The 26,772-nt window shown below is 33.7% G+C and overlaps 2 protein-coding genes across 3 annotated transcripts in view; one reads left to right on the plus strand and one right to left on the minus strand.

Moving 5' to 3' along the window:
* CALCRL (calcitonin receptor like receptor) overlaps positions 1-26,772 on the plus strand; it is a 106,936-nt gene that overhangs the window by 16,734 nt on the left and 63,430 nt on the right. Inside the window, exon 2 of one of the 2 annotated variants that reach the window (XM_050752805.1) lies at positions 1,561-1,628. The exons of the other annotated variant lie outside the window; for it this stretch is intronic. The gene's annotated coding sequence lies outside the window, so the exon portion shown is untranslated. The remainder of the gene's footprint in view (positions 1-1,560; positions 1,629-26,772) is intronic. 2 annotated transcript variants of the gene reach the window in all.
* LOC126932316 (glyceraldehyde-3-phosphate dehydrogenase-like) lies at positions 17,192-17,712 on the minus strand. The gene has a single exon (XM_050751035.1). It carries the CDS (start codon positions 17,710-17,712, stop codon positions 17,395-17,397), a length of 318 nt encoding a protein of 105 aa, XP_050606992.1. The 3' UTR covers positions 17,192-17,394.

Below are 26,772 nucleotides of genomic sequence, written 5' to 3' on the forward strand. Positions count from 1 at the left end.
AGCTTATTGCTCCTAGACTGCAAATCTATATTATTATACTAAATATTGTAGGCAACGGAGACACACTGGTAAGTCTTTGTGTACTTAAACACACCAAAATATAGAAAGTACAGTAAAAAATACTGTATGAAAATCTATGGCACCACAGTCATATATGTGGACCGTCTTTGACTGAAACATCTTTATGCAATGTGTTAACTGTATATGCAGACTTTTTGATAATGTACAAATACACATCTAATTAATACGACTACATGATTCTAATTATAGTAGTCAATTTTTAGTGATATATAATATGTTATTAAAACACATGAAGGTGTAAACATTTACAACGTAATTTTTCAAAATAATTGGAAGTGTTTTTTGGTTTACAAAAGATTCAATTGCAGAGATTACTTTTAATAATAAGCTTTCTGAATATTTTTGAGGGTTTACATAAACGTCTCTATTGACTTTAAAGAAATTATTGCAATAGATCTGATTATTGTTAGGTCTAGTAGAAAATTGATGCCCCATAAGCACAAGGTCATTAAAAGCCTTTCAAATGTCAATATGAGTTAATTGAGATAAATAATTCACAAAATGCAATTCTGACATTTTTCAAGTTCTTGAAATTCAAACAGTGTATAAACGCAAAGCAAGGTAAACTAGCTGTGTCTTGCTTTCAACATTAGTTTGAGCCTGAAAGGATGTATGTAAACTACATTTATGTAACTTCAATATTTGTTTGACAAGGAATGAATTTAACTTGTTAGTAACATTTTATGTTTATAGAGAGTTAAAACTTATTACTGACAAGATCTGGCCTCTGGTTCCCTCTTTGACCAAGTTCTTGAATGCTCTTTGCCCTCATTCACTCCACTATGACTATATTGACTCTCTTTCTGTACTTTGAACTAGCCAAGTCATTCCTGCCTTAGAACGATTGACTCAGTCATCTTTTCTTCTAAAAGCAACTGTTCTCCCGAACGTTAAGGGTAGTGTGCTCCCTTACTACAGGTCTACTGCTCAAATACCACTTCTTCACAGACGCTTCTTATGACTATTCTATCTGGTATACCACCATCATACGTTTCTCCCTATTCTCCCTTAGCTTGCTTTACTGTCCTTCATGCCACTTATCAACACTGGACATTTTTATATTTATTTGTTTCTTTTTTTTTCTCCTTATAATATAAGCTCCATAAGAGCAGGGACTACCATATCCCCAGCCCGTAGACCAGAGCCATGCAAACATAGATTACACATCTTCCTAGGGCCAAGACCTTAAACAACAGGCACTATCTGCCTCCATGTTTGTGCCCATTGGAGTTCCCATTCTTAGGACATACGATACCAAGAACAAAGTTACTGATTACTTTCAGGTTAGCATGGTGACAACCTCAATATACCTGGTATGTCTCCTCCCAACTTTCCATTGAAAAGTACCATTTGAAATATGTACGTTTATGGTTTTAACAAAGAAACACACTAGTATTTAACTTGAAGTTAAATTCTGAGAAATCCCACTATCCACTCATAATATTACCAAATTCACAGGAATGTTCTCTTGTCATCTAGGGTCCTACGATGATACACCAACCACTTGTGCTACCACCTGTCAAAACTTTGGATGGCCCTACTTTCAGGTATTGCATATATTACAAAAGAACATCCATGACCTAATGAAAGTACATGTAGGATTTCCAGTTGAGGATAATAAGACCATGTTAACAATAGTAAGAAGTATTTCACAGAAAGGTATATGGTTAACTTTAGAATAAAAGAGAATCTTGAAAGGCAATCTAACAAAATACTGATAAAGATGGAATCATGGACATCTGTCACACTTACAAAATTATTTCCTTGGGACCTTGGCAGTGGACTTAGTCTCCATATTGCCGTTCTCTTGGCCAGACTACCGGGAGTGTCAAATTAATTTGAATGTGTCCTAGTAGATTTATTAATATTAGTTATTTTGTAAAATTAGCCACAGACATCATATATGTATATATACTATATAAAACATATTATAACCATAATTATATGGATATATACCAAAAATTATGTTTAACATGATAAAATAGGGCTAAATTGCTCATTTGAACTAAATTCCTTTTCTCTATAGAGTTCTTTATTTTCTATTCACATTGTTACTGTTATAGTCCTATGAATGGATGTAAAACTTTCTTATATTTGGAATATAAGATGATACCTTATTTATAAGCAAAGGAAAAAACTTTAAATGACTCTAAATATTATTTTTAGAACTCCCTGGCCACTCTGAGGTCTTATTTTCAATCCTGGGCATTAACTACAGGCTTTTGGGGCATTGGTGCTTCCAGAAAGACTACTGTTCCAGATGTGTTTGTCTTGTTATTTATGTTTGGCGTTATAGTACCATGGCAAATAAAATATTAATTATGCAATTAATATTACACCTCACAGTTGCCTGTCCTACAAAATTAAATGTCCTGCATTAACTTGTTTTTAGACTGCAGAAATTTGACAATTCAATAATGTATCATCATAATAAATGGTAATAACCTAAATTAAAACTAAAGGCTACTAATTATTTTCTCTTAAATTTAAAACTGGGTGACATCATTCCTCCTTCTGTACTTAAGCTGTGATTTTTAAATTCCCAGTTCATACTGCTGGGCCCAAAAATAGATCCTCTATAATTGTTCTTTCTCCCACAGCATGTCTTTGGGAACTCATCATTGTTGTGCTGTCCTTTCATGTGTCAGCTTCCTTTGCACATTACATTTCACATGACTCACTGTTCCTTAGAGCAAGGTTTGAATGCTCAAAATGCCTACTTCTATCTGACAGCTGGATTTTTCTTGCTGATGGTTTTTATGTGAAGTAATACCAGATCAACTTTCAAAAGGCCCAAAGTTTGCTTAATAAAGAAACATAGGAAAGAGAGCACGATGGGAGAAAATTCACTTACCAGTGAAGAATTGGATTTGGCCTCCCACTATCTGTGTGTATCAGTCATGTCTTCCTGTGAACGCTGAGAGGAATACACTATATTTTTTCCAAGTATGTTTTTCAACTTATAAATTATAACATCTCTTTGAGAGTTTAAAGAAGATACATTGGAAGTAACTGAAAATGAAAGGTCCAAGTTTAAAGGTGCATTCTCTTCATTAGCCTGGTCTCACAGAACTCGTAGAGCATTGGAAAGATTTTCTGTGAGAAGTTAATGGCTGCCATTTGAGTTGCTTTTTGTTCTAATAGTGCAGTTTAAGGTGTAAATTCACTTCAATCCCAGCAAGACAGAGGTAGACAAAAATTTTCTTTATGGAAATTAAAAATTTAAATGAGAACTATGATTGCAGTTTGCCATCATATTAGTTTGAATTATATATGTTTCTATTTTAACATAATAAAAGAAGTACAGAACAGAGACTTAGGAGAAGGGGTTCCCAGTCTTAGCTCTTCTACCACTGCCGTGGAATATAAAGCAAATCACAAAACCCTCTTGAGCTCCTAATTTGTGTCTCTAAAATGAGAAGATTTTTCTATAAGATTTCTCAGGTCCATTTCGGCTCTAAGATTCTGAAATAGCTGCCTATAACTCTCTGACCTAAAGATAAGAGCTAAAAATAAAATATCATCTGAAGTTCTTTGTAACCAGCTATGTGATTTGTTCAATTCCTCTAACTACAAGGGTTTTTTTTTTTTTTTGCATGGTTTTATTTATATAATCATACAGCTGACTGAAACTTGACAGATGGGTAAGAAGTGGGAAATACACAAATATAAGGGGAAATGTCTCTGGCTAGTTTGAATTTTGGCAACAGAAGCATCTATTTCTAGTTATCGGTAAAGTTTAGTAATCTTGTGGAAAGTTCTTTCAGAGTCCAAAATAGTAAAGATATTAACTTATAAATTTCTAATCATTTAATAGGTCCATTTTTGCATTTAAATTTTAATCCAGCTAAAATTGAAGCAATATTTAACATATTATATAAACTAAAAAATATATTTGTAAATTATATGAAAATACTCCAGAAAAGTTATGCTTATAGTGTTTTGAAGTGTGCTTAATAAATCAATTTTATGAATGATTATTTTATTTTATTTTATTTTATTTTTGAGATGGAGTCTCGCTCTGTCGCTCAGGCTGGAGTGCAGTGGCTGGATCTCAGCTCACTGCAAGCTCTGCCTCCCAGGTTTATGCCATTCTCCTGCCTCAGCCTCCCGAGTAGCTGGGACTACAGGCGCCCGCCACCTCGCCCGGCTAGTTTTTTGTATTTTTTAGTAGAGATGGGGTTTCACCGTGTTAGCCAGGATGGTCTCGATCTCCTGACCTTGTGATCCGCCCATCTCGGCCTCCCAAAGTGCTGGGATTACAGGCTTGAGCCACCACGCCCGGCCATGAATGATTATTTTATCATCTCTTTAAAATTTTAAAGCACACTGTCCTATTGCTCAGAGTTCAAATTAGGTATACTCCCATGTGTATGAGAGACACAGTTAATGACTTGCAGGTCATAATTAAAGATTCAAAACATTCATTTTTATAACAGAATGTTTACAAAATACTCATTCTCATTTTGTTGTGTAATGAGCAGTGTTTCCAATTAAAGTAGTTAAAATTCAAACAAATGAGGTCAGCGTGGCTTGTCATTTATGTTAACTTACATGTACCACAGCAAAATAAAGCTGGGACCTAAATATGGCACTGGCTTAAATAAGTAAGTATTGGTAAACGTACTTGATCATGTGCCTTGAGGGTCTCATCTTAAGTGCCATGAAAGCCTACCAGTAACTCCTTCAACACTAAAAGATTATCATATTATTATTCTTTCTGTAAAATGGTGGAACCCCTCATGAATATGCTTCCCTGCAATGTCCTTGTTAATTTGCCCTTAATCAGACTCTTCTTTAGTGAATAAAGTTGTTCTGCTTTGCATTGATCCCTGAAACAGCCCTGGTGTTGATCTTTGTAAAAAATTTCACTCACACAGATAGTAGGCTTCATTAAAGATTTACACAGTAGCAGATATGGGAGAGGTTCACATACCACCAACACAAACAACTTCAAATCAATAGTATAAATGACCATTTTTAGAATCACTTATTTCTCCCAATAATCTATTCTGACCTCTCTCTATCTCTTTGACTTTATTCTGTCTTTACCCATTCTTTCCTTTTGTCACTCATTTTCCAGCTTCTGTTGCACGAGTAAAAGTAACGCATTTTCTAATTTGGTTCATGGAGAAGAGACTTCTTCCCCTGACATTTGAGCACCTGATAACATTTATGACCAAGAGTCTGCTCTACTCTAAGTGGATTTTTAATTTATCAGAAAGAACAGTTCCTCTCATAAGAGGAATTATGATGCCAATGTAATAGCAATTATTTAATATGTAAGTAGGTAAACATAAACTGCCACTGAAATTTAGTAGAAAGCATATTATATGCAGTGACAATAATACCTTCATGAAATTCTTTAGTTATCATTTTTTTACTTTCAAATTTGTTTTACATTAAAGTAGGATGAGTGTCTTATTTATCTTTTTTACTACATTGCCCGCCATAATGGTTCTCAAATGCAACAACATTTTCATTTTTGGTAGAATTGAGTTTCCCCATTTACTATGTGTTATACATTTCCCTAGACCAAGGATCTACGAAGTGAGTTATCCATACTCTTACCACATAGGCAGAAACAGCTTGTTTTACAGAAATCAATTTCCTGATCCTCAGACTCGATTTGATCTCCTTCCTAAAACTGATCTGCCAGTGAAAACTTCGAAGGTACAAGTTTCCAGCTAGTTATCCTTTTCCACTTCTCTCTTCACAATCTTCCTTCTTCTCTTTTACCTACGTCTCCCTCCCCACACCAAAAAACACAAGTGTTGTATTACCCATTCTGAATCTTACTAGAGAGCATTTTTGCAAAGCATAACAATCTCCTAGGTCACAAACAAGGGGACGAGGATGGTGGGTACATTGATGTTTGCCAAGCCTCCTTTCAAAAGGACGTGTCAGCTTCCCTCTTCTTCGTCTCATTAAATAATATAGGGCAAATAAAATTTTACTTGTGTTTAACATGGATTAAGAATTAAATTATATCTCAAAGTCTATAATAATGCATTTTGATCTTGAGTGTAAACTTTAAAGCCAGACTGCCTGATTCAATCCTTGAATTAATCAATTTTTAATCATGTGTTAAAGTTAATAAACTGACTGAGCTTCAGGTCCCTCATTGGTAAAGCTGGGTTAATCATAGTACCTACTTTACATGATTGTTGTAAGGTGACCGTAAAGTCTAGAAAATCAAGTATTACTTTTTAAAAGTATTACAATCTAATATATATAAGTGAATCATTTATTATATATCATTTGTATTTCCAGATTTGGTGGACACTCTATATAAATAGATAGCTACAAGTAGAGGTATAAATAGGTAATGTATAGATTAGTGCTTGAAACTTAGTAAGCCTTCCAGACGTGTTAGCTACTATTATTATCAACATGATAATTATTGCCATTATTTTTGATAAAAGTTATAGTCGTAATGCAATCTGGAAGAACTTTTTAAAAGCATTCATTTGCTGCCATTTGGACAGGAGTTTTTTTAAAATAAAATTTTAATCTATATACAAATTTTGTTGCAAAAATTTTAGAGCAGGGTAAAGATTTTCATGAGAAAAGATTAGAAGAGATTTACTTCACACCAATGCACACATCTGCAAAAAAAAAAAAAAAAAAAAAAAAAAAACACAGACACACAAATTTTAAACCTGCTCATCTAATGATCTATTTCCATGTCACTTTATCTTCTTTCTTGCTTCTTGCTACCTTTATTCCCTTTTTTTCTATATAACGAGTTTTCCTGGCTCTCTTTCAGGGTATCACTAAAAATAATTTAAAATATAAAAATACATTTTAATAGAATAAAATTCTTTAAGATGAAGGGTGGATAGTGGACTGGGATATGATTTCAAGGAGAGAAAGAAATGATCTATCATTTCCAACCGCTGTGAAGAACTCATTCATTTATTTTAAATGAATGTGGTAGATATTGAATTGCTTTTATATTTATGTTTTACTGTGAATTTTTTTAAAATGATGTAACAGTTATAGTTTAGAATGTCAACATTTAAAATGTGCCAAAAGTTACATGCTTTGCAACTGATCTGTCAGTTGAAATGGGTGATGTTTTTTCAAAATTATTTTACACAAGGTGTCAACAGAAAAACTTGGAGCACACTGCTCTTTACTAGAGTGTTTCTTTCATCATTGCATTTCCTCCACTATAAGGAATACACTTAAAATACGTTTATCAATAAATATGCATACAATTTTTTCTTATCATGAAAATATGGTGAGTTATAATGTCATGCTTTTCATTGTATAATGCATTTGTGACTAGAACAACTAACCTTATCTCATAAACTTCACTTACAGAAGGAAAAATTGGATCTAGAATAATGCAACCTGATATTATATGTATCAAATGGAAATGTACTACTAATAAGCAAATAAATATAAGACTTTCAAGCTATAGGTGGAATATACCAAATGGGTTTCTCTTGTGTTTTAAAGGATAATAAATTATCAGGAAGTTAAGAAAGGTCCATTGAAACTGAGTAATTCTATGTATAATTCTATGCATAATAATTATATTTGTGACATGACTATTAGCAAATAGCTTGCTTTTTTGATAAAAAATAACATTATACATTAACAAAAATATAAGTTGTCAACATTTATGTTGTCATAAAATGTGAGAAAAATCCATAATCTTTTTCCAAAATGAATCGACCTTTGAAACAAGCAATCAGTTAAACAAAGAGTATCTGAAGAGGTTTTACTGGAGTCCAAATACTGTTCTTTGAGACAGATTTAGGTCTACTATTAATAATCTGATCCCTCAGTCCAAATTTCAGGAAGAGTCCATTAGACCCCCAAACTAAGTCTAATAGTCAATGCAGTGTTGATTTCCCCTATGTAGAAAACCACTTTAAGAAAAATGACATTATAAAAACTTTATTGCACTTAAATATTATTGTTGTTATATTTGTTGTCCTTTTTGTCTCCCAGGCCTTCCTTAAGCCTCCTTGCAAAGTATGTTAGTTATATTTTATGGGATATATCAATTTTGACAAAATATTTCCTCTTCCCAAATTATGTAGACTCAGTATGAATATGATGACGTAAAATTGTTAATTAGGCCTTACCAAATTCATTTATACCTGTCATGGTTTCAAATCTGTCAGTTCTCCTTAATTTTCAGCCAGCTCTTTGTAAATTGCACATCTTTATGCTTTTCCAAGATTATCCAATTTTTTTGTCAATATTAATCCATCAGTCACAATACTTATGAATGGCCAGATGCCTTTTGACTTGTCGCATTAAGGTACAGGGTCCTGCTAATATAATTAACAATATATTACTGCTATTTCTACTAGTTAATGAAAACAAATGAAATGCTAGTTGCATTTATTGATTTTTGTTAAAGTGAGCAAATTTCTATGTAAAGTATTTGAGAAATGCCTAGGAAGGGTGTGGCTTATAAGAAAAGCACAGTCATTTACTATGATTTTATAGGAAGTTCCTCCTGTGGCTAAATGTACTCGCTCTCTCACATTGCTGTAGATATCTCACAAAGGAAAACCCAACACAAATATCTGCAGCTTTTAATATGCTGAATCTAAAACATTCCTGCCAATGAGAAACAGATCCTGCATTTAAAGGAGGGTAAAGCTTGTTTCAATAAGCCTGGCGAATGGGTCTGCCAACCTTTAGTTAACTCGAGCAAGCCTTTTAAAGCATTTTTTTAGGCTGTTTTATATGACACCTATCTCCAGATAGAATTTGAAACTTCTTCTAAATGTTTTGTCTATATGGCATCAAATATCTATTAAGCCTTAAATAAGAGAAATTGGGTAACCAATACCTAACCAGCAATTCCCAATGTAAAGAACTACCTCATTGGGCATATCTATATTTTGAAATCAGATGTGGCTATTGTTAACCAGGCTTTAGGCATGAGAGCCCCTTATCTATAAAAAAAGAATTATGGTCATGCCGAAGTTTTTTATTTTTTATATCTCACAGGGTGAACTTATTTATCACATTTACTGTATAACTAATAATAAAGTCTAACTTCAAATCATTTGGGATTCTGTTGCATAGAGTAAGCTTAGTTATTTCTGAAAAAGTTCATTATTCTCTATTTACCCTAAATTTTTTCCCAAGCCTTCAGACATGTCAATAAATGATCCAGAAAACAATACCTTCACACATAGGACATACACTGTCACACACACACAGTTGCAAAATACTTTAGAGTAAATTTTGCCGTCAAAGAGTAAATTTTTTAAATCCTAGGAAACCTTAGAATTTATCTTTATAGCCAGATAATTAAAATATTCCTCAACAATATCCTATTAAGGTCAATTTTGTGTTTTCTTTATGAGGAAAATATGATTTTGAATGCTTTTATAACATCTCAGATTCTACATATTTGATACCATATTTGGTGGGAAATTACAGTCATATGTACAGCTGGTGAAAAAAACATACATACAAGTAATTTTGAAGCACATGAGTTTTGCTTCAAAAGCATTTCAAGTAAAAATTTATGCAATGAAAATGAAGAGGAAGAAGTATGCTTGTTAACATAGATACATTAAATTAAAAACAATATAGACCATACATTCTGGTTTGCATTTTGAAGTGACTGTTGGGAAAGGTCTATTTCTTTGCAGTCAGAACAATTTTTCTATTATGTTCTATTATTATTGTTCAGACTTATATCTTTGAAGGTCAAATTCGTCTGAAATTTTTATTGTGAAATAAGGAAGAGCCATTTATTTCTCTTACAGTCCTATCTAAATATTGTAATGTGAATTGTAATTCATTTTCTCTATTGGAACTTTATTACTTTAATGCCATATCTGAATACAAGCTTTCAAAATCCCTATATTTAAATCTTCTAATAGACTATCTTCATAGCTTCTTAGGATTACAAAGATCCTTTTATCTTTTTAACACACTCCCCTCATATTTTAGATTAAAAATTGAGAAGCAAGAAAATTAAAAGAAACAGAATAGTCATCTAGTGTTACAACCAGAATTATACCATTTCTCTTCAATAGATTTGTATTGACTATTCCATAAAATGTCCACAAACTACCTAATCTTGTCTCTTAAAGTTATCAGCAACATGCTGATAAAGACATCAGATATAAAGATATCAGCATGTTGCTGATAACTTTAAGAGACAAGATTAGGTAGCGTCTTTTGGACATTAATGTGTTCTTCTGGACATGTTCTTATATGTTGAACTTCAAATTTAACAAAGCATTCTGTGATATTTACTATAAAAGCCTCACTATTATTAGACAAATTTGAGAAATCTTCTGTTTCACAATGCCCCAAAGCAAATTGTCACGTACAGTTAAGTCTGGGCTTCAGAAAACTGCCTCATTTTAGATTCATATCCAATCCATTGTCCATTGAATTAGTCAAGTCATTTTCTAACTTAAGAAACTGAGCAGATAGTAAATGGAAAAGAATTGAGAAAAAATATATTCTATTGTATAGATGAAGCTGGATTTGTTAGCAAGGCTATCAAGCTGGACTTGTTATCAGGGACATCAAACTGGCACATTAGTAAAGCAAACAAAAAAACATAAAGCACTCTGTTCATTAAATGCAACTTTTAAAACTCATTGATTTTTTAATCTGCCCAAACCCAGATATAAATATCTATTTTCTAGAAACACTAATTTTTTAATTGGAATTTTGGTAATAAAAACACTTGACCTGTGGATACAATTGTGTGTCAGTCCTTTATCTTATTTCCTGCTATCTACCTTTGATCTTTTGGTAATAGATTTTTTAATGCTGCGTCAGTGAATTCCTGACAATGTCTACTTTCCTTTTATTCATACGGTGGAACCAGGTTAAAATACTTGGTCTAAATATCCTTCCTTTTGTCCACTTCCTACTACACTCCTGCTGTCATCTGCATGCTTGAAATAATGTGCCAAGAAGCTTTGAATTTTGTTGAAGAGGGACAAAGAAAGTTGGATGGTTTTCTTTTGTTTGGGAGACCCAATTTGTGACAATGAGAATGTAAAGGCTCAAAGGGTGGCATGGTGTCTACGCTTACTGGACACTGAACTGGTTTGGAGTTTCTAGAGAGCTGAATATGAAAATGGTGTTTTCATGAGGGAATTAATAAAACTCTTGACAGGAATTGTGCTGCTATAGGCCCAGATGGCAGCACAGCATAGGGTAAACTTGAAGGCCATTTTTCACCAGTTGTGCACAGAATGTAGCAGGACTCTGGCACCCCAAGAGTTGATGACTTTGAGAGCATCAGGAGATAGTGTCAACATGAAATAGTACATGGTAGCCAGAGTAAAGGCACTCCAGTTGACTATAAAGGCAGAAGTCATGGACAAATTAAGTCAGAATGTTAGAGAAAGAATGATCTGTGGTGGTCCTATGAAAGAGACTGGCTTGCAGACCATCCCTTTAGAGAGGTTAAGAAATGCCTTGAACTTTCCAGGATGCTGGAAGTCTCATGTTCTGAGGTGCAGATGTTCTGAGGTATAGGAATTTATGAGTTATTTTGATATCCCGAGGCTTCTGAGGCCTAACAAGGTTTCAATCACAAGAGTAATTATGGAAGAGATGATTTAGATATAATTCAGATAAACATTTACTTACCAACAGTAAGTTTCAAAGTGTTTGAAAATAGTGCATGAACTATAGGATTATGTAGCTGATTTCAGGTATCTTGTACTTTCCTATGAGTCACCTGGCAGTCAGAAGATACGTGATATTTTCTAACAAAGTTATTTTCAGATGGGAAAGATGAATATAACTACTTCCACGTGGGAAGTCTCGCTGCTGATCTATGTAACCCTAAGGATTAACCTATTCCTGGCACATATAGTTCCAGCTAAGAAAGGCAACATGTAAATTCTTATAAATGAGCCATGATATAATAAGCCAGTATTCACAGACACCCGTTAGTGTGTTCAAAGGAAATTCTCAAAGGCGTTGAAATCTTTAACTCAATCTTTTCACAAAACTCACGCAAAGTATCCAATATTCAGATATGTTAAATCTATTGGAAAATAAAACTCTAGACGTGGATTATTTCTGTATTTGTGTGTAAATAAATCAAGACTAGATATTAAAAATTCACTTTCTTCCTCTGTTCTGAACCTAACCTTCCCCACACCTCTACTCTCAGAAGAGTACATCTCTTACATGCATATTTCAAAATTCTTTTTTTTTCCACTCACAATGCACTTGAACATATATTTTTCTGAAATGTAAATTCATATCATAATATTTACCATTGATTTTGGACTTCCAAAATAAATTGCATGAGGCCGTATTGATATATTGTTTTTCCTGGCAGTAGTGGACAAGAATTTATAACTGGCTTTAATGCGTTCTTTTAAAAAACTCAAAAAAAAAATTTCTTTTGAAAAAAATACAAAAGAAGAAGAAATATAATTATAACTATTAGACTATATAAAGTATTCTTTTAATGAGGTTTATCATAATGTTTTCCTTATTCTTTGAAAAACAACAGTGGTTCAGTAAATAAGAGATTTTTCTAAGATGTTAATTATTAATATTATGTCATAATCTTATAAAAGAACTTTGACTTCTTCCAGATCTAGTTTATTAAATGATTACGTTAATCAAAATAATACGTGATATGAAAGACAGAAACCTCTCTTTTAAAGATACTCACTGGCTGGAAAGCTATGATCACTTAAGCACATGAAATACCAGCAGATTCGATTTATTCCAAGCACTACATGAAAATGATTTCTTTAATGTTCTTGTTCTGAAGGCTTTCTTGAAATGTTAGCATCCAGGCCCGGCGCGGTGGCTCAAGCCTGTAATCCCAGCACTTTGGGAGGCCGAGACGGGCGGATCACGAGGTCAGGAGATCGAGACCATCCTGGCTAACACGGTGAAACCCCGTCTCTACTAAAAAATACAAAAAACTAGCCGGGCGAGGTGGCGGGCGCCTGTAGTCCCAGCTACTCAGGAGGCTGAGACAGGAGAATGGCCCGAACCCGGGAGGCGGAGTTTGCAGTGAGCTGAGATCCGGCCACTGCACTCCAGCCTGGGCGACAGAGCGAGACTCTGTCTCAAAAAAAAAAAAAAAAAAAAAAAAAAGAAATGTTAGCATCTGTTTCATTTCCTAGATTCTGGAGTAATTTCTGTTAGGAACTTGTAGTTCAATGTGACAATAGCAACTAGGGGTTGAATTATTAGTAGGGCAAACAGAGGTTGTCAGTATATGAGCCAGCTTCTGCTTCCACAAAGATTAACATATGGCTCCAGAACTAACAGTTATTAATCATATCATTTAAAACTGTTATTTATAATGGCATAATATGCTATTTATATTCATTATGCTATCATAGAATGTTTAGAGGCAGATTTATGCTTCTAGCTAAAATAATTTAAGGAAGTCTCTTTTAACACATTTTACTTTAACTTCACATTCAGTAAGCATTTTCTTCAGTTAATATAAGTTGCTCTTTGTAAATTAAAATATATTGCTTTGTTTTTATCTTTGAAAAAATGGCCTGCTCAAAAATAAGGAAGTGTTTAAAATTAGATAATTTTAAAAATTTCACTCGTAAAATTTTGAATTTTTTTGCCAGCTTTCACTTTAGAGTTAAATTCTGTGAGCTGGCCCAAACTAACTGTACTAATTTGCAAGGGCTGCCGTAATGAAAGCTGTAGACTAGAAGACTTAGACAACTGAAATTTATTTTCTAACAGTTCTGGAAACTGGAAGTCCAAGATCAAGATGTTGGCAGGTGTGGATTCTCCTCAGGCCTCTCTTCTCTATTTGCAAACGGTCACCTTCTAATTGCATCTTCACAGGGGTGTTTGCATATCCCTGACATCTCTTCCTCTTCTTATGAAGACATCAGTCATATTAGATTAAGGATATGCACTTATTACTTCATTAATCATAATCACTTTTTAAATGTGTCATGCCCGAATATAACCACATTGAGGGTTAGAACTTAAATATGTAATTTGGGGACAGACACAATTTAGTCCATAATATCAGCCGGGCCTGGTGGCTCATGCCTGTAATCTCAGCATTTTGGGAGGCCGAGGCAGGTGGATCACGAGGTCAGGAGATCGAGACCATCCTGGCCAACATGGTGAAACCCGGTCTCTACTAAAATAAAAAAAAAATTAAAAAAAAATTTGCCACCATGCCAGGCATGGTGGCACGTGCCTGTAATCCCAGCTACTCGGGAGGCTGAGGCAGGGGAATAGCTCGAACCTGGGAGGCGGAGGTTGCAGTGAGCCGGGATCGCGCCACTGCACTCCAGCCTGGTGACAGAGCAAGACTCCATCTAAAAAAAAAAAACACACACACACAAAAAAAACACAAGAGTTTCTAAGAAATTATTATGAACAAGGTGAAATTTTCTAGAATATAGGAAAAGCTGAATAAAGAAAAGAACACATCTCTGAACCTTAATATTATGTATTATTGACAGAATACACAACTATAATTCAGCTTTGCAAAGGTTGGTAAATTACTTAAACAATTGTATTCTAGGTTATTTAAATAGCAATTTAACCAGTCTTCCAATGTCTACTATGAACTGTCTTAAATGCTAAAACAGAAGGTAAGGTAAGAATGAATAAACCTTGATCTATACCCTTAGGAAGATTCAAAATAACAATAGAAGTCGATGTTTAAGACATGATTCGTTTCATTTACTCTCACGAAGACTATATAGGCTAATGAAGGAAAAAGACAAAATCAGCGCAATACAGTGTCATTAAGTAGATAAGGGAATGTACACAGAAAACTAAATATTTTATATGGGCTTATAGATCTGTAAAAATAGGTTAAATTTTACATGATTCTCGATTCCTTTTAGAATGCTATATTTTTATAAAATTATATGCCCAGTTGAATATTTTTAAGCTTCAACTGCATCTCTAAATATTGGTGTGAAGAATAACTTTTGAAATTGATGCAGAGAATGATATACACAATTTTTTTTCTTTTAATGACCAGAATTCCAGGATTAGTATGGATAATTCCAAATTTTTAGTGGGTGGGTGAAAGGTCAGAACAAAGGCTTCTGCAAGAGGACTCTGAGAACTGAAAATGTCAAAGCTTTTTACATTTAACCTCAAACTAAGCTGGGTACTAACTTGACTGCATGGAAGTACACTTGATTACAGTGGGAATCGGGCAAAGATGTTAAATAACAAAATGTAGGCGATATTGATAAAGAAGTAAACACTTGACACTTTGTAAATGTGAAAAATCCTATACCGTGGGTTACTTTTTATTTTATAAACTGTTACATTAACAAGTAACTATCGAAACATTATCCTCTTTCCTATGGTGGTTTTATAGTTCATAACTTTAAATTAATTTTAATCACAAAATCTAAATTTAAATATAATTATTTCAATACAAAAATATTTCTGTAAGATAAAATATTGAAAAGTATTTAGACCTTGTGTCTTCCCCCACTCCCATGTCCTATTTAAGTAGCTTTAATGTAGTTTACATTATTTTAAAGTCAATATTTTACCACAAATATTACTTATGCTACTACTGAATCTTTAATCATCTTTCAGGTTCTGTAGTTGTTCATTACAGGTCAAAGGCATGTTAAAATTGTTTTAAAATTTATTAAGAGTTATGCTTAAATTGGACAATAAATAAGCAGACATTATCTATAATATAGGCATATATTTCATCAAATATTTTAAATCTATATTTGATTTTGATTGAAATCAATTGAAGTCTCATACAATAATAAACCTCACCAGCATAAATGTCACAAAATGTTTATTCAGCAAGCTATTCCAAAAGTAGCTTTGCTGGGTTCCATTGATGCTTTTAGTATTTCTTTTCTTTCCTTTGTGTGTTTATGGGTTTGTTTTTTGTTTGTTTGTTTGTTGTTTTTTGTCGTAGTTGTAGTTGTTAACCATGCTACTCTGAGTATACCTTTGAAACATCAATTAGTTTTTTTATCTATATATTAGTTTTCAAAAACGTCTTGGGAATACATTTTAAAAATCACTTGAGTATGGAAAATAAGTGGCCTTTATTTTCAGACAAAACGTTTTCAATCTTGTTCCAGTAAGAGAGCTTCACCCTCATTATTCATCAAGAATTGTATTTATCAAATATATATTTACTAAAAATCTCTTCTGAGAGAAAGAGTATACAGTCAGGGTTACTCAAAGGATATTTAGTGCATTTACTTTTTCAGATAATTCAAAGTTTATTCCTAGGTGAAGTCAAATCAACAGATTGAAGGACCACATTATATTTAATTGCTATAGAATACTTTTTTATGCCTGATTATAGGTCTTTATTGATGAACATAAGAAACAGCCCTTTGCAACTTGCCACATTTTCTATTATTGAAATTCACATGGGAAACATATACATTGAATTACAGAATGTTCTCTTTGAGAGAATCCTACGTGATCTGTTTGCAGTTAGTTCAGAGTATATTAGCACTTCTTCCTAGAAATTCGTTAGTTTCATACTACAGACCATACACTTGGTAACTTGATCTACTAGAAGGATCAGACTCAAAATTTTAGACCGTCCCTCATTCACAAGAGTTTTTAATAAAATACAAGGTCTTTTAATGTCTTATTTCTAGCTCTTCTTTACATTTCCCAATATTAGTATTTTTTTTTCTCTTTTTTCATGTATGTAATGTTATCTGTGTTTAATAAGTTTCATTTAGGTGAAAGAAACAGGGACACTCTTATACCTATTTGGATCTATTACTAAGATAACAGGGAAATTAGGAGTACAGAAGATATTCTGTGTCATTCAGTATGACGTGGTAACTCTATCATTCAAGATGAAAAATTTTAGATACTCACACACAGAAATTATAAGTGCTGAATGTCCTGCTTAAACATTACTTTATTATATTACCATTAGTAAATTTGTTTATGATTTTTAATTGACTGATAAAATTATACACATTTATTATGCACAACATAAAGTTTCGTTGTATCTATAGATTGTGAAATGACTAAGTCTAGCCAATTAATATACACATTACCTAGTAGAGTTGTATTTTGTGCTACAAACAACATCCACTCTCTTAGCATTTTTCAATAATACTTTATACCTGTATTATTATTATTATTAGTAGTAGTAGTATTGTTATTGGCTGAGCACAAGGGACTTTATTGATGGTACCTGACGAGGTGGGATTCCCTAGGCCCCTCCATTTTCAGGGGGTCTTCATGGAAACTGTGAGGAGGGGAGATTCTCAGTGTGGTGGGGGACTGAGTGTGGCAGGGACTCCCCAGCAATGAGGGCCTCTCTCTTCCTCTCGTGCTCTTGCTGGGGCTGGTGGTCCAGGGGTCTTACTTTTTGGAGGCCATGTGGACCATGAGGTCCACCACCCTGTTGGTGTAGCCAAATTCATTGTCATACCAGGAAATGAGCTTGACAAAGTGGTCATTGAGAGCAATGCCAGCCCCAGCATTGAAGGTGGAAGAGTGGATGTCGCTGTTGAAGTCGGAGGAGACAACCTGGTGCTCAGTGTAGCCCAGGATGTCCTTGAGGAGGCCCTCCAATGCCTGGTTCACCACCTTTTTGATGTCATCATATTTGGCAGGTTTTTCCAGATGGCTGGTCAGGTCCACCACTGACACATTGGCAGAATTCCCTGTCGCAAACATTGTTAGATATCACAAAAGTTTATATAACGTTTCCATATTATGAAGTACACTTCAGATGTATATTTTTTCTCTGATTCTTTTGTGTTTTGATATTTTTCAAGCATGCCACCTTTTAAATCTGTTTGTTTTATTTTGTTTGCTAATCATGGCCTGAAGGCAAATCTGCTTGCCCACAGACACATTTTGTGAGTTGCCTTGGCTACACTCACTATCTGCTAAGCTTCTTTCAAAACCCCTTTTCATGTGAGAAGTTCAAAAGCAGGCATGTAAGCACAGCTTTTAACAAAAGTCCTAACATTTAGGAAGCATTTGTCTAAGAATTTACTTAGTGTGGACTTTTCGTATATTCTATATCCCTTTTATCCTATCACCTGAAGCTCTCACAGTTTTACCAGTAGGATGCATAGAAATATGATGTTCATAAAATTATATTATGTACTACATATCTTTCCTTTAAAACATTACGATGATGCAGAAGCCTAAATGCCTGTTGCAGAAATAAATAAATGTATTTACTCTAACCTTGTACTAGAGTCCTCTGCTCTGTACAGAAATTAATAGTAAATAATAAAACCCCCTTCTATGGCTGGTTTTGTTTTTGCTCTTGGGATAACTAAGAAAGGATTTTATTTTTTTTTGTAATTTATGTATAAATTCTCACATCTCAGAAAAGCTACCAAGAAAATTTTAATGAAATAAATTAGGTAATTTAATAACTGTACAGTGGAGTGAGATAATTGTATTCCAACCAGAGTTAAAAAATAGCTACACCAAGAAAAATAATTGTTAAAAATGCAGTTTTTTATCATTTTTATTCCATCCTCCTTTTCTCTGTGCTCTCTATAGTCACATTGTGCTGTATAATATTTTGTAGAAATATAGAACTTGCTTTTTTCTAAAAATAAGTAGCAATTACATTTTAAAGAGAGCACGAATAAATTAATTCAGAGCACATAAAATGTTCACAACTACTCTTGGTTAGAGGTCTGAAGTCTTTCTTTCTTCTTCCCTTTCTTTCTTCCAACACTGTAACAGTCCTTGTGAGCTTTTTGTAAAGAAATCTTTTACATGTGAATGCAGTTAATTGACTCCCTTTACCAAATAATGATGGATAATAGCCTTGGTCTCCTTGGGAAAGTGTTTACAACATCAAGTCATTTTTTTTCTCCCTCCACTGGGTCAGCCTTTCAAATATATTTGCTTTGATTCAGGGAATAACCTCAGTACTGTGTCAGAATTTCTCTCTGGATTAATAAAGGAAAAGTTATTAAGATCTAAACATCTGTCAGAAGATATTTATGAAATATTTGTTTTCTGATATTTTCTTTCTAAAATACTAGGCTCAAATAACTGTACACAAAAGAAATTTGGTACAAAATATGTGACTTTATAGAAATGTAAGTTTAGTGCCATGATTGCATACACCATTGAAGACAGCAACTGTCCAAAGCATAATCTGCAGTGAAATTATTAAATGTCATCCTGTACCTCAGAAAAGTTTAACTTCATTCACACATTCAACAAATGCTTGTTGAGCTACTGGTATGTGCCTAACATTTGGCTGGGTGTTGAGAAGTAATGGTGAATAAAAGATTAGTTGCAAGCCCTTGTGAAATTATAATAGGGGAGACAGGTATTAATCAAATATTCATACAAATTTAAAATGACAAGTTGAAGTAGTCCTATGAAGGAAGAAGATGACCTAATCTGGAGGATTAAGGATGGTTCCCCAGATGAAGTGGTATTTTACTCACTTGATATCTGAAATTTGAGTCCTCATCGACTAGGGAAAGACTGGAGGTGGGTCAGGGAGAGTGAATTGGAGTGATGAGAAAAACATATGCAAATGCCTTCTATGGAAAGGAATGGAGGGCAGAAGGCAAGGGAGAGAGCTGTGTCAGGTGAGGCTGTGGAAATGCAGGGACCACACTAAGCAGGGAGTTAGATGACTTGTTAAAGACTCTGGTCTTTGTCTTATTACACTGGCGAACCTGTATTTTCAGTAGCTGATAAGAAAATATGTGGTTTAGCACTGAGCAACAAAAATCAGAGGGAAATGGGTTAAGAAGTGAGGGTGAAAACAAGAATAAAGAGTTCTTTTGAGATTTTGGTTTTGTAAAGTGAGAAAACAGGGTACAGTGGTGGATGTGGGAGAATCTATAGGGTAGAAAGAAGAGTTTTGTTTTTGAATGAGAGTGACATGAACATTTTAAAATATTAATAGGGGATCCATTTGAGTGGAAGAATTTGAATGTATTAAAAGACATCACAGATATTCAATTTTTTACCAAATTGGAGGAAATGAGGTTCAAGTCAGCAATGGCAATCTGTTTCACAGAAGAGAAGAGATACCTTCTCTACTTCACAAGTTGAAAAAGAAAGAAAAAAAAAGAACACTGATTCTAATAAGCTTATAGGTGTCGAAATATGCAAGTGAGGGAGCTGTATTCTGTAAACCTCTGTTTTGTTTTGAAGCACTGGCTGTTGAGAGAGAAAGGAAAAATGAAGTGGGTGTTGAGGTTTTGTGGAAAGGACAGAAGGTTTGAAAGACTGTTTTAGACAGTGGAGGAAAGTATTGACTAAACCAAGTAGAATTTCTTTGCAAGGAATAAACTGGTTTGAGCTAAGTTTAAAGTTTGCTGGTGGGTGGGTGTAACATCAGTTCCACGGCCCACAGGGGAAGAATGTTAAGGATGAAGAAGAGCTGAAGGTGGGATCAGGGGATCATGAGGTACTATGGCTCAAGACAGAGGTGCATGTGGGTCTTGATAATCTGTGCCTTTGTACTTTGGGATGAGAGCATGGTTAAGGTAGTCTCAAGAAGCTCAAAGTGTGTGTGTGTATGTGTGCGCTGGTGTGAGCGGGGGGTGGGGTGCGTGGGGAAGTACATGGGGCCACAGGGTTTAATGGGATTTAAATGCTTTTTTTCTGGTGCATTATCCTTCCAACTTTTATATAAAAGAGAATAATAAAAGATTCATTATTTTGTCTGGTGTGTGATAGAAGAAAGAATTGCATGAAATAAAAATCAACTTCAATTACTCATGAAAGCTTTAATAGTTGGAAAACTTGCTAACCAAACTTTCTTTTAAACAATACCCTTTTTACTTCTTGAATTCAGATCTCCCTAGAAATACTGAAAGAAATGTACTGAAAGCACATGGAGAAAAAAGATAGTTGAGGTAATCTTAAAAAAATTGAGATAAACTCTATCAAAAAATGGTAATAACTTAATATCTCTATATAACTATAAATAAGACACTACTCTAAATACTATTACATTGATTCTTGTTCATGATTGTATGTGCTAATTATGTTGATAACATTATCTGCTACACCTGAGGAGTTTTTAGGTGAAACAGCCTCACACATTACTATCGTTGTTTAGTCAAACAGATAACTTATCCAACAGCAGCAATCTATAAGGTAGCAAATGACCTATGATGTAATTTAGTGTTATAAGGATGAATTGAGCCAGTTTAAATCTCTTTCAAAATTTTAATTAGGAAAAAAATTATTTAGTGATGGATCATGAAATGGGATACCTAGATAAATACTAAGATGTAGAATCGGTGTCAAAACATAGGATAAAGGATACAGAATCAGGGCCATTAAATATCATGAGGTATTGCGACAAGGACAGGAAGAAACAGATAGAAGGATAAGCCAGAGGAGTAGGGGGTGTAGTAAAGAATTACATCCTGAGTGGAAAGAATTAGCACCTTTCTAACAAGAGGCATTGAGGACAGAGATGCAGAGGAGGAACAGGGATCTGGAACAGTAATGGCACTGGTTTAATGAGAGTGAAGTTACTGAGAGAAGGTCTTTCTGTATCCTTCCAGTTATAGAATTGAGTTTCAGTCTGTGTGAGATACTGCTCTAAATCTTTCCTGATTTTCAGAAACATTCTTACGTTTCCTATTTCTGCTGATCAGGAGAGCTTGAGCGGGTGTCATTTCTTTTAAAATTCATAGTCTGTGTGGAATGTTCATGATTTTTCTCTTGAAGTGGCCCAAAGACAAGAGAAATGGTCCACAAGGTAGACGTGGAACCAAGTAAAAGGGGACTCAAGAGCGTGGGCAGCAGTCTTACTATAGCATCTGACTTGGGCAACCTTTGCAAATTCACTTATCTCTCTGACTCTTTTCTTTCCCCGTCTATGAAGTTAAATATTTAAGCAAAATTATTACTGTCTCCCTCTAATTCTAACTCTTTCTGGTTTCACACGAAAAATCTCATGTTTATTTTATTAAGCCGAGCTTCACAAAATATATGCCTGTATCTGGAATTTAAATCATAGACTATTATCTGAATTATTCAAGCTAAGGGCAGCCTCTGTTTGATATACTATTTTAAAACTTTTTAAAAAAATAGCGGGTGGAAGATACAAGTGTGAAGAGTGAGACTTGAATCAAGCCTCAAGGCTCTAAGGCTTAGTCTAATACAAAATGGAATATTTAAATACTGTAAATAGCTTTCAGGTTTTAAAGTCTAGGACATCTCAAAATATTTGTCCTTTGGTGACTAATTCCACATATATCAATAACTAATCAGTTTTTATTGATTGTTTTCTCTCAACTAGTACTATTATAGTTACTATGGATCATGAATATGTGTTGTTGATTGTTTTCTCTCAACTAGTACTATTATAGTTGCTATGGATCATAAATATGCTTTGTTCTCTGCAAACATACAATTTGGTGAGGAAGACAAAATAAGCATAGTAAGCATTCAAGTTATTTGTATATAAGGATTTATCTCTCTACATTTTCAGGGAGGGAATTATCAAAGAAGGCTGGAATGCTTAGGGTTATCGAAATAGAAGTTTCAGGGAGAGGGGAAATCTAAGCTTGTCCTTAAAGAAAAAGTAGGAGAAAAAGAGACAGAGGGAGGGAAAGATAATTCTAGATAGAAGAGGAAACATGGGCAAAGACAAAAGACAGGGGAAAAAAAGTGAACATCACATGGGCATAGCACTTACATCTGAGGATTTCAACGAGACTGAAATAGTCATTGTTTTATTTAATATCATATGTAATTATATGTGATAATTATCAGCTGTTATACTTTAAACCTTGTAAATTAATCACTCTTTTTACCTGACTGTTGCTCTACCTATAACTGTTATATATTTTACCAGTTAATTTAATTATATCTTCCCTCCCATATGAGAAAAGCAAGAGAATGAGATAAGATTATAATAAAAGACATTGTAATTTACGTGTCAAAAAGACAAACCTAGGGGAAGATAAGTTCCCTGCAAAAAATAGAAATGATTCTTTCATTTGGCAATTCTGATAGAAAAACTCTGCAAAGTAATTGTTAATGGCCTGACCTTGAAATAATCCTCTTTATTTAAACTATAACTTGTATGTTGACAGCACAAGGACTGACACACAAAAAGCTGTGATTTATATTTCAGTAGATGTAAAATACCAGAGAGGAAAATCCAGAATTGCTTTGGTCACATTTACATCTTAAGGGAAGTGAGAGTTATTTGGCATTTGCAAAGACTGGAAATTTGCTTCTAATTATGGAGCTGGACATTGATTGAGGCTGTACTGTGTTAAGCTATGATGTAAACTGAGGCTTTCTCTGCATCTATGTAACTTGGGCAAATTATTTTACTCCTCTAACCTCAATACATACATAAATAAAATGTGGATAATAATATTATATTTTATTTTATATCCTATATGTGACTATTACTTGAAACATTGGAATGAGGAGAACTTAGAACATTTTCTGGCACACAACACTCAAAAAGTGTTAGGCATTACTATAATGAAAATTTCATATTGGATATCATTACCTGTCATCTAACAGGAGGAAAGGAAAGCATCATATCTAAATTTGGACAGCAACATAACAAATATTTTATTTATGTACATATTTTATTTGTAGGTTGGAATCTTTTGTCTACCATGTTTTATTAGGATGTGAGTATGGGAAAGTCATGTAATCAGAGTTGCCTAAGAAAGTTAATTTGCAAATTTTTGTCTAAGAAGCTTTCTGGATTTCTCAATAGTAGGCAACCCTACTCTATTCTTAATTATAAAAATAACTTTATATTTAAAAAGTATAAATGCATGGCCACATTTTAAACCCATCACTCACTTCTTAATGTAGGCAGCAGCATGTCATACTGATTTTATTTAAAATTCACTTTGCATTAAGAGGAGTTGTAATTATTAGCTGCCAAGCCTGGAAGAGACTGAAAACATAACCTTTCATTTTTCATAATATAATAGTGCCTGAACTCAAAGTATATATGTGAATCTAGGCTAAAAAAATGACATCTGACTGGCATCCTATTCATGATATGCCATCTTCCATCACCCCAGCTGAAAACCATCTTCCATCACCCTAGCTGAAAACAAAATCCAAAAATGTTTCATAAATATATAAATAAACATGAAAATAACACTGTGTTACAAACTGTAATATTTTGTTTCATGTATATTTGAAGTAAATTAACCAGAAAAGATTTTCTATATTTTAACTTTAGCTTTCAATACTTAATGTATTTGCATTAATATATATGTCCTGGATGTAATAATAATGACATTTTTTCCCTCAGAATGATATAATTAAAGAACAAAAAGGACCTTGAGAATCTAGTCTAGTAACTTATTTTACAAATTAAATAAAAATAATCTGAGGCCTCCAAAAGATAAATGGTGTGATTTTGCTCAAACTATGTAGAGTTTGCTTAGTAACAGAAACAAAGTTAACATATAGAGGTGGGAACATTAGCAAAGCTTAATGCCCATGCAGAAGAAGTCTTCGAATCACACCTGTTGCTGCTGGAACCAGCCTCCATTCAGTCTCCTCTGTAATCCCGAGGTTTAGTTAAAATTAGAAGCTGGATTTATTCACATTCAATGTAGTGCTATTTGAATTTTTTAGATGCAGTATGTTACCTAAATATGTACTTGTTGCTAAAGAAAGATTTAGTGTCAATGCTTTGTATATTTATCTTTCACTGCACAGCAGTCCTTACCTTATGCCCAAAGACTTTTCATTCTTTTATTATTAAAATTGAAGTCTTTCTCTCATAATATGAAAGTCAATGTCAGTACAAATTTCTAAGATTAATAGGCAAAAATACACTACTAAAATTTTGAATCTGCATTATTTCTGAATTAAAAGCAATAATTCATTTGAAATTGTTTACAATGTTCCCATTTTAACGACCACAATATTATTATCGCCTACTAATTTTTTGCTTGTTTTCTTCAAAAGTGGGAGAAAACACTTCCTTTGAGTAGTTCAAGTGCTTTTCCTTATTTACTTTACAAAGGGACAAAACAAATTATCTTAACCAGTCTTTATTCTCCCTAAATATATGTGGGTTTTACTGTGATCAGACTTCATAAAGTATTAAAACAATGTTAGTTACCATCACTATGGATGCATTTTTGTAATGGATAATTATTTCATTTATTTATTCATTAAAAAACTTAGTGAAGATAAATGAATACCAGACAATCCCTTGGGGAATCCCAATGATTAAAAAAGCAATGCCCTCAAATAGCTTTTACCTTTAGTGCAGAAGATAAAAAAGAAAAGAAAACAAAAACAGACCTAACTTGACTGTGATAATGTGTTGTCAGAAGGCTCGTACAAAAGGCGTATTCGGCCTATTTGTGCTACAGGCATAAGGTGGAGCGAAACTAAAGAAGTTATGACTTCAAATAAGGTTTCTTGGGAATGATAGTTTAGGCCTAAAAAGATAGGTAGTAGACTTCACAAACACTACTAGCATTACTGTACAAAATAGTTCTATTTTTTCCAAAATTCTGCTCTTCATACATCTAAAAGATTTTTCAGTTTGTTAATTTGTGTGTATTTAATAATGTTGATTCCATCACTCCTATTCTAGTAGGAAATAAACCAAGTAAGACTGTCCTTCTGTCTTCTTTTTCTTTCTCTGTCTCTTTTTCTCTTTCTCATACGTACACAGCAAAAAGTGACCAAACCACATATTTTTTTCAAACAATTATTGGATCTTTATTTTGAGTGCCAACCACAGCATTACCAGGAATGGTTAGTTACAAAGACCATAGATAAAAAATAAATAAATATACAGCTAGATTTCTCAATACTTCCTTTTCTTTTATTTTCTTTATGTATTTGCCTTTCCCTTTTTCTCACCAACTGGTGCTCTACATCTTGCAGAGATAGAATTCACCTAAGGTATGTTTTATGATGACATTATTTTGTAGAAATTTAAGTTTGAAATGTGTATTGAATATTCTGTACATTTACACTAGTACATTTATTTCCATTTTTTCAAAGAACGTTTGCCTACAAATAATTTTTATAAAATAGAGTTAAAACAAAATATATGCAATATTACAAGCCAATACATTTTTTGAGTTGCTCTTGAGCTTAAACAACAATTTTAGATGATGGACTGATGTTTTTCACATACCACATATCAGGTTTGTGTTTCTGTTTAGTTGGTTGGTTTTGTTTCGTTTTGTCTTGGTTGGGAATGGCGGTTGGGTGGTCTGGTGTCAAGTTTTGACAAGTCATTCTGAGTGAGGTGATAAAGCCCAGCTGCTTCAGAGCCCCATATTGGTACTATTTTATACTAGCAGACACAACACTGACTTGTCCCAAATGGTTAAAACACATGCACATGTAAATGCGCGCGTGCGCGCGCGCACACACACACACACACACACACACACACACACACATCTCTCTACATACAGACAACACAGGTATACACACACAGGACTTAAATAGTCCAATGGACGTACTTCATAAGGACAAAATTTCTTAAGTGATTTCCCTAGTTATTGCATGCTAAATATCTCAGGAACACAGCAGCCATTCCTCCAAACTACCAAACTTTCTGCTGAGCTTAATTGCTGGCTGCAAACTTTTCTTTCTTTCTGTTTCAGCCATTTGCATTTTATCTCTTTGCACAAATTTATCTCCAACTAATAACCTAGTGCTAATTCCAGGTAATGAATCCCACACCTTTAGTTTAACTGGTTTTCCTCTTCCTCTAGGAATTGATTAAACAAATATAAATCAAGAGTTATA

The sequence above is a fragment of the Macaca thibetana genome, chromosome 12 (assembly GCF_024542745.1).
Source record: "Macaca thibetana thibetana isolate TM-01 chromosome 12, ASM2454274v1, whole genome shotgun sequence".
NCBI lineage: Eukaryota > Metazoa > Chordata > Mammalia > Primates > Cercopithecidae > Macaca > Macaca thibetana.